Source organism: Sceloporus occidentalis, unplaced genomic scaffold (genome assembly GCF_023333645.1).
Source record: "Sceloporus occidentalis isolate IW3139 unplaced genomic scaffold, rSceOcc1.0.p SCAF_49, whole genome shotgun sequence".
Lineage (NCBI taxonomy): Eukaryota > Metazoa > Chordata > Lepidosauria > Squamata > Phrynosomatidae > Sceloporus > Sceloporus occidentalis.
The window spans coordinates 2,137,209-2,146,915 of NW_028317029.1; the positions used below are offsets into that span (position 1 = coordinate 2,137,209).

A 9,707-nucleotide genomic window follows, 5' to 3' on the forward strand; every position below is an offset into this window, starting at 1 on the left:
CAAAGTAATGCACAAGTATTTTTTTGCCAACCTACATTCCTAGGGATAATTAACAACGAGAAATATCTGCTTTACTTAGTATACAGAATGCTAAACATTTTGGTACATTTTGCTAACACTGATATGCCAAATGTTCTTTGCCCTATGGTCATATCTTGCTGAAGTGCTGTAGTGCTATGTCCACATTATTTACATCCAAAAGATCCATTAGAAGCAGAGAACCCAGAACCCAGAACCCACATATATTCTTCTTTGTAGCTAACCTGCGCTATATTCTAAACACAGAGAGAAACCATATTACTGGTCATAGTCATAATGTTTCAATCAACTGCTCAACAGTCGCATATTGAGGACAATGTGGATTCACAGGATTAGCACCACAGGATAGAGTTCGTCTTCAGCACACGAGTCAGTTTTCTGCTCCAAATGCTGTATTCAAATTGTAGAGGTCCATTGAAAAAGTAGATATAACCTGTGGGCGAGATATATATATATATTAGAAAGGGCAAGAATAGTCATGTGAATTCAATTTTATATGGTATATGACAAAAAAAAGCATTTGTGTGCCCTTTGTACATTGTACAGCACTTCTGAATATGGTGGCAGTATATAAATCAATAAATAATAATATATTAGGGAAGGGAGCCGCAAATCGATTTGAGGCTGGGTGACGCATTGCTAATATGTTACTTTCAATAGTGTTTACACAGTATAGACTATATATATATATATATATATATACCGTATTGGCTCGGATATAGGCCGCACTTTTTCCCCCCACTTTAAGTCTTTAAAGTGGGGGTGCGGCCTATATTCGGGGTCTAGCGCCCGACGCCCGGGACATGCAGTCCCGGGCGCCGGGCAGGCAGCGGGGTTAGGATACAGATCCCCCGCAGCGGTGCAGGGGACCCTTATCCTACTCTCTGATATGCTGAGACAGCCTCCCCTGCCAGCACTTCCCACGGGGGCATTTTACCTCTGGCCCCCCGCCTGACTTACCGGAGCAGACTCCCGGGTGTCTTGCGGGGCCGGCGGGGGACATCTACGCAATACGCGTATACAACTTCCGGTGCCGGCACATCCGGCACCGGAAGTTGTATACGCGTATTGCGTAGATGTCCCCCGCCGGCCTCGCAAGACACCCGGGAGTCAGCTCCGGTAAGTCGGGGGGCAGAGGAGGACAGTGGCAGCATTTCTCGGGGAGGGAGGAGGACAGTGGCAGCATATCTCGGGGGGGGGGGGGACAGTGGCAGCATATCTCGGGGGGGGGGACGGACGGACAGTGGTAGCATATCTCGGGGAGGGAGGACAGTGACAGCATATCTCGGGGGGGGGCAGAGTGGCAGCATGTTTTTTTGGTGCTTTTTTAAAGAAAAAAACTTTTTCTTTAAAAAAGCACCAAACTTTTAGGGTGCGGCCTATATACGGGGGCGGCCTATATCCGAGCCAATACGGTATATATATATATATATATATATATATATGTGTGTGTATTAGACAGCTTAGTAACTTGGTGAATGAAAAAACCTATATAAAGTAAAAGAGAATTTTAGAGTACAATATTGTAGTAATATTTATAAATATTTACCATTTCTTTGGTAAGCAGCATCTACTTTTTCTCCAATTCCTGGAAAATCATCAGCTATAAATCTTGGGTAGCCTTTTTCTAAACTCATATTTTCTTCATCAAAACTAATTGATAACAACAAAAAAATAATAGTATTAGATAACAATTAAACTGTGACGTACCGAGAAAATAAAATATGTTATGAATACTGAGACATCAAAAACCTTAAAAAATAATCATCATCTTAATAATCAAATAAAATGTTAACGTTGTGACAATAGAGTAATAGAAAGTAGAAAAGTAAAAACGAAGAAAGTAGATGTTAAATAGCCACAGATCTATTTGGCCAAAGTTAAGTGCAAAAAATAGCCAATATAAAATTATTTTATAAAATGGTTTTATTATGTATTAAGAAATTAGTGAATAGATCATAAACTATTACGTACTTTTAAAGTGGGAATGGTGAATATTTCAAAAGAATGTGATTGATCAATCACTGTAGTTTTTTAACTAATGAATGGAATAACCACACATTTGGTTTTTCTACACATCTTTTTCAGAACAAATACGGCTTTCATTTGAAACCATAGAAAAATGCAAAAAATAATGCTAGTATGCAAAAAAACGAAAATAAATACATTTTTTAGCAATTTTTTTCTGCAGTTTAGGTGCCACTGTTTCACAATGATAGAATTCATGTTCAGCAACATCGTCTGATTAAAGACCAGCATCCATCCCTCTACCTATAGGTAGTGTTTTTAATAGTTATGGCTTAATGGGCAGTGAAGCAGGGTGGGGAGGTTATACTTTTTACATGTAGAGTTAGGGCAATGGGATGTAAAGTTTTTAAAATTATTTTTATTATAATTTTTTGTATGTTTTAATAAAAAAAATGTACTGCAATATGACTAGAGATCTCTCTAGTGATCTCTGGAACATGTTGTTATGCCTGGAAAGTTACAATGACAATATATAATATTTTTTCTCTTGTGGGAAGAGAGAAACACCATTCATCACTCTCTTCCCTGCGATTCCCCTGCATTGATTACGCTGAGATGTCCCTGCTGCTGCAAGAAAGTCAGGATGTACATATACATCCTAAAGGGCTTTACTGAATGCCTTTTAAAGACGTACATGTACGTCTATAGGTGAATGACGTGGTTAAGCTGTGTATGTCTATCAGGGCCGGCCCAAGGCAAAATGCCGCCTGGGGCGAATTTAAAAATGCCGCCCCCCCCTTTTTTACCCTTCCTCTCCCTCCGTCCCTGCCGCCCCCCCCATTATCTACCCCCCCATATTATCTACCCTCCCCCCCTTGTACTTACCTTTCAGCAGTCCTGCGGCGAATCTCCCTGTTCAGGAAGACTCACCGCAGAGGAGAGAGAGAGGGGCGCCGAGCGGGTACTGACAGCTTGGTAAGCGAAAACCACTCGGCGCCCCTTTCTCTCTCTTTCGCTTTAGAAAGAAAGAAGAAAAAAAAAGGGCTTGGGGCGGCGAAGTGCCGCCCCTTCAAAAGTGCCGCCTGGAGCGGCTGCCCCACTCGGCTCCATTGTCGGGCCGGCCCTGATGTCTATGGAACACACACAGCCTAAATGCTGCTAAATGAGCTCCAGACACCCCGGGACATAAGGGGCAAAGCATAAAGTAGGTGGGGTCAAGCAGCTCCGCATGGCTCCACCTCAATTATGTCCCAGGACACCTGGAGCAAAAGTTGGCGAGTATGCATGCGGGCAGCGTTCTAGAACAAGAAATAGAATAAGACACACATGGGCCCAGCCCATAATGGGTATGTTTCACAACGTATCACTGTATAAAAGATTTTGCGATAACATTTTCCAAAATGTGAAAGCCACTCCAAAAACTAGATCTGTCAATGGAATGTGCAAAAAGAAGCCATACACAAACTAGTAATTCCCATTATACATACTGTGTTATTATGCTACAAGCATGATATCTTAGGTATTGCATCATCTCTCTAATGTCTTTATGTTAACACTTATTTTGTTTTAGAGTATCTGTCTTTGCAATCTTTCAGAACGTTCTCCATAAGGTACTTTGGGTTGGCAATCAATAAAATAACAAAAGAGACACTACTTATCAAATCCCAGGTACAAAATTAGGCATCATTACGTTATCCCAAAACTGTGTATACGTAATTAATTTGTAGGGAATATTTTTACCTCCAGTACTTGTCTCCTGTGAAAAAGAGAGTTTTTCCATTGGCGTTGTTATGAACAGCTGCATCGATTGATTTTAGGGATTTTGGAAACCCAAGCTCATGTAGTTTCTTTGGGTAATCATCCAGTATATCATATCCATTTAAAGCCCAGAATTTCTTTCCTAAAAAAAACCCAAATGCCTTGATATATACATATATATATATATATATATACACGCAGATCTAATTGAACAAGAAATTATTATGATGTTTGTATTACGCAGATACGACCTCACTGTTCTGGGATTCATTTACTACATAGAAGTTAATATCTGGGCAAAATATGAAAAAACAAACATATCGATTAATAGCCTGCCCGCTTATGCCACCAAAGTAACTAAAGAAAAGGTGGAAAACTAATTTAATGGGGAGAAAATATTAATCTAGAACATGAACACTAAAAGTTGGGAAAAGTGCAAATGTCCTAAACAGAAATCTACTAAATAGATTTGACAAAAATTGAACAGAATGATCATCAAATACTTCAGAATTGTATTAAGTAAAATGACATTATTTTATTACTGGTCAAACTACTCATCCTGAACTTAACAATGTATGTGCCAAGTAGCTAAATAATGCCTAAATCCATCTGTATTCATATTTTCTAGCAATTAGTATTGCAAATACTTTTTGACCTTCTGATAACATTTACACAAGGCATACGATTCTGTGACCGACCGTTCTGACTATATAGACCAGCATGCCCAGTGAAGTTTAGTTTGTTTACTAATTTAAACTAATACATAAAAGATTAAACAGAGGCTCATGGTTGGAAAATAATCTGACCTTTAAATATGTATATGAGATCCTTCTGTGAATATTCATATGCAGCATCGATTTTATTTGGAAGTTCTGGCCAGAAGGATTTAGTGAGCACTAATTCTGCTTCGATCATCTGTGGGTGCAGACGCCAGAAGAACCTAATAAAGGACAGCATAAAAAGCATTCTAGTTTAGGCTGCGTATTATGGTTAAGAAGCATGTCTTCTTCTCATTGTTTATGTTTCAAACACCTTATGCCCAGCTGGCCTAGTAGTCACACTTAGCAAGTGCCAGACTTAATTTTTATGGAAAAGGACCACCAGAGCGCTGTGGACATGCAGATCTTGACTTGATGAAACAGAACTAGGTAGGAAAGTGAAGGCCAACTTAAAGTACTTGAAGGTTGACTTTAGCAAGTCCACATTACATCAATGAGACATAAGAAGTCAAAGCCTAGGTTGCTGCCACAGCTTACTGAAGCCAGTCCTGTTTTAATTTGAATGGATATAATGTTAGTAAAACCATCTGGCCCAATGCATTACTGTGATTTAGGAGACCTACAAACCTGTCTTTGAAGATCATCTTTTCCCCTCTGAGTTCTGTTACTGCATCAATGCTCAGGTCAGGGTCACATTTTTCTGGAGTTTTTGGATGCTTTGGATGCGGGTCTCTGTTTCCAGATCCTAAAACAAATATTACAAGTAAAAAATGGTCACAACACTTTCTAATGCATTAATCTTTGACTTCAGCATATAACAGGGTACATAGAAAAGCATTCACCAGTTAGGAATAATTCCGAACCTACCATAGAGAGCTTGAATTCCTTGGACGTCATCGTCGGGAAGAACAAAGTTATTTGTTTCTGTGTATGTGTATACTGGATACATCAGGGATCCTGGGTCTCTAGAATGATCAAGGCCCAAGGCATGGCCAAATTCGTGAGCAGCAACAATGAAAAGGTTATAACCTACAGAATAAACACATTAATATCAATAATAGTTCCAGAAACCTATATACATTATTATTGTTGCGTTGCTTCCCAATCAGTGGGCAATGTGCTTCCATAAATTTGTATAAGAACTTTTATCTTTTCTGTATCTATCTATAGTTCTGTTTAACTGTATAATAAAGCGAAACACATACAAAAGTATTGAAAATAGATTTATTTCAATATATATTTACTAAGCATTGAATACTTGAATTATACACCAGAAAACTGGACTCTATAGAATAATATAGGTGTCTTAAGTTATTTGTTAATACATCTTTCCATGTGCATTGATTAAAAAAAAATTGCAATTGCATATTTGTGCTATACCTATATAATACGTAAAATGCATAATGTTCTTAATACATCTGAACAATATATTCATATCAGACCAGTATATGAAATTATAACATGTTTCAGTTACATATGTAGCCATACTTCTGAGAATAATAATACCTTTGAAGTCGTTTGTGAAAAACTCATCATCGTCAAAATGGGTGTCACCTCCGATTTTGTCCCCAGGGGGAAAAGCATGTGCCAACAGACCGTTTGGGCCATCAAAGGGGTAGTAGTCACCATGTTCTACAAAAAAACAAAAAAAAACACAAAATAGAGGTTTTTATTATTAAACAAAGCAATGGCCATGATGTAAAAAATGAATAAAATATTCTGACTACTTTGGAAAGTTGAAATATGCATGACTGTCATACCTTTCTTCCCGAAAGAAACCATGATGTCAGCTGTGCCTGTGCGTAGTCTGGTGAAGTTTAAGGGGGTCACGTCGCTCCAAACCTTAAGTGCTTTTTTGATCGCTCTGTCCACGTCTGTGTGAGCTAAATCGGGGGTGTAGTTCACAATCCTGCCGATAGTTTGAAGTAAACATGTTATTGTGTAACTTTCAATGTACAGCTCTCACCTTTAACCCCTTGCCTCTGGTTTTGCAGCAGGGGGACTGCCACCCCCAGGACCTGCTGGCCCAGGCCCGTTGGAAATGTCACAGCAAATTACCCCAACTTTGGATGGAACACAGGCTGTTGCTAAATGGAAATTCCAAGATTTCATGTGTATTTTTTACTCTGCCCTGGAATATTGGAATCATTATTGTTCCTAAATGATGTCTTGGTGTCGCTGTTAAACTTAGACAGACATGAATTGCAGCCTCTAGTGCTCTATTCTCTAAATGTTTAATAACATAAATCAGAACAACTTTTAATGACCTAGAAGTACAACACAAGTGCTCCCAGCAAAAATTATGAATTAGATATTTTTGGCATCACAGAGAATTCTTTATGTGAAGGTTTTCCGGCAGTATTAGAAATTCCAATTCAGGATTTAGTTCCATAAGTGTTAAATCCAGGACAGTATATTTAATTGCTTACTGAAATAGAAATAGTTTTTTATAGTGCCATCATATCATGCAGTGCTGTATTACCATATAAAAACCTTGTATTTTTGGTCTTAGGTGAGGAAGTCGAAATTATATGTTTTTTAACCTACCCACGTGTTGTGTAGCAAAATGACTGATTCCAAAGTTGACCTTGTTTTGCTGATTTATATCGTGGTCCCGGAACTGGATTTCCAATAAGTCAGACTAGGAACACCCATGAAGAGTATACCATGCCCATTACATCACCATTACATCACCTATACTACTCCACATTCCTACCTATATCTCGCAAACAGAATACATTTTGTATTCATTTATGAGAAGGGAACCTGGAATGTAAGTCCACTGAAAAAGTAAAGGCACATTTTATAAAGGATCGTTATGCTAAAATGCTGTGGAAACTGACCCCATTTAATAGTGTGTGTATAACATATATATATATATATATTTATATAGCACCACCATATTTTGTGGCACTGCACAATGGGATATACATGCATATTCTTAGTGAGATTTAATAAATTATGAGATGATGGGGAGTAAATACTCCAGTGTTATGTTGTAGCATTTAATTCATCATGTGGATCTATAGAATATCTAGAAGTGTCACTACCATATATCTCATTACTTTCTAAATCGACACAGTTGATGAATGGTATTGTTCATTCCAGTGAGTATAAATGGAATTAGGCATGAATGAGGTTATGAAAGTTTGCATACTCTTGTGTTCCACTTATCTTAATGCCTGCATGTCTGTGTCCTAGTATACCTTCTGCACTTATTTGGGGCGGTTTAACAGATAGGTTTAACAGATAAATGATTAACAACCAATGGAATGTTACTGATTTTGGGATCATTCCATTGGTTGTTTTGGTGATATAAAATTTTTATACGTAAGCCTCTTTGCACCTCCTTTATGCTGTATACTCAATTGTAAAGTAATATGTTGATGCATGTTGATACAAATAACTATAAAATCATAAATTAGTGCCGAAAATATATTGATATATTTAAACCATTCCAAACATAAAATGTATACAATATTTTACCTGTATGTGAGATTAAATCTTGGCCACTTCAATTTCCTTGGAAAGAAATTATATTGCCCAATATCGGGGACACCACAACGGGGTTGCTTCATAATATCTAACGTGTCTTCGTCTAGTTTTCCTGTCACCTCCAGACCAAAGAACGACTGCATTTCCTTGAGCTTGGTTTCCACGCTCTTGGGACCTTTGTATCTCAGAATTCCGGTGGGGTTTGCTGCAGAGCTATACAGGGTATTCAGGTATTTCTGGAGGAAAAAAAAGGAAATAAATTATTCTGGCATTCTTAAAGGAAAACCTCTAACTAAGGAAATATAAATGTATAAAAAAAACAACAACAGAACTTGTCTTCTACAGCATAAATGTTGTATAAATCAACATATAAAATAGCAAAGAGAGATGGCATTTTTAGAGAATTAATAAAACCCAACATTTGACCCCTTCAGACATGGTTGTTCTTCAGAAAACCTGGTTGACATCCTTAAAGAAGATCTTGTGTTCATTTTGGACTGGTATCTGTTTTTGCTAAAACTATAATAAGAATATACTGATTTACTGCTCTGATTTCTGATTGTTTCTTATAAAAAAGGACAACGGCCATATAAACACCACCAGTTCTGAAATAACTTTCAAAATCATTCTAAGATGAACATTCCCTAATTTTTAAACATTAAAATCTCTTTAAATAAGATGATAAAATACCTCAGCAAATCGTAGATCATTGTGTGTGAAGTTAGAGTCGTCCTCATGTGGCACGGGAACTCCTAAGCAATAACTGAGGCCTAAGACCAGTGCGATTGCCGACAACATTGACGGAGCCATGTTGGATTTTTTGATGTTCTCAAGCTTCTGACTGCCCATGGTTCCAATGAGTTCTTTTATACTCTTAAACATGTGAGTCACTCCATTGAGAAATGTTCAAACTTCGAGTCAGTGGATGGTAAATATTACTGCCACACCTCCCCCCCCACAAGACATTATGGTTTGTGGCGATGAACAGAAAAACTGAAAAATGTAGGCTTTTTGAAAGGATATCTTTGAGTAAACATGCTCTCAGCACATTTCTGTGTGGGAAGTACAGAATTGCATACACAGTGCCCCACAGGTTTATTTTTTTTCATGACTTAGCAAAAATAACATTTCCTTTTTATAAAAAAAGGGAATATTTCCTATTTCGAGAAATAAACAAAATAGGGTCTTTCAGGATATGCGCACCAACAGCACATAACTGCTTCTGGAACATGAATGCTCAGCTTGAATATAAAAACAGCAAATGATGGGAAATTCCTTTTTTGATCATCGCTCTGTAAAAAAAATGTATTCATTTTGCATTTAGATGGTAAATATGTCCAAGCTGGAAATAAAAATGGCCATTTTTGTGAGTGTTTTAACCACATTTATTCTCCAACCATATTTTTTTCACACAAAATGAGAATTATTTTTCACGTAACTGCAAGATTGTAAGCAAATGGAAAAATGTATGCTGTATAATAGAAAATGGTTAGTTTTTTGGGGATTTAAAGATTTTATACGTATGTGACTCGATGTTTATTTGGGATGAATTTTAAATTTCTTGTGTATATTATAAAAATACACGTTGGTATATGGCGACAACAGGTGTACTTAGAATACATGCAAATATATTATGTTTATAGGACAGGACCAAACACATTCACCTGATCTGCCGCTCCATTAGATCAGATTGTAAGCTTGCGAGCTGGGCTCTCTAAACCTAATGTA

At 37.6% G+C, this 9,707-nt stretch overlaps 1 protein-coding gene across 1 annotated transcript; it reads right to left on the reverse strand.

Annotated features, from left to right (window-relative positions):
• Positions 1-371: 371 nt before the first annotated feature.
• LOC149288823 (collagenase 3-like) lies at positions 372-8,789 on the reverse strand. The gene is made up of 10 exons (XM_089491116.1): positions 8,670-8,789; positions 7,971-8,215; positions 6,245-6,393; positions 5,991-6,116; positions 5,352-5,513; positions 5,112-5,229; positions 4,572-4,705; positions 3,748-3,907; positions 1,589-1,692; positions 372-472 (listed from the first exon to the last, which is right to left on the reverse strand). Exons 1-10 carry the CDS (start codon positions 8,787-8,789, stop codon positions 372-374), a joined length of 1,419 nt encoding a protein of 472 aa, XP_089347242.1.
• Positions 8,790-9,707: the final 918 nt, after the last annotated feature.

Excerpts from the sequence above, each read along its gene's own strand:
- LOC149288823 (XM_089491116.1), bottom strand. The coding sequence starts at position 8,789 with ATGGCTCCGTCAATGTTGTCGGCAATCGCACTGGTCTTAGGCCTCAGT. Across the intron at positions 5,230-5,351 it reads AGGAATTCAAGCTCTCTATG|GATCTGGAAACAGAGACCCG; the intron begins GTAGGTTCGGAA and ends TATTTGTTTTAG. Across the intron at positions 4,706-5,111 it reads AAGATGATCTTCAAAGACAG|GTTCTTCTGGCGTCTGCACC; the intron begins GTTTGTAGGTCT and ends GTCCTTTATTAG.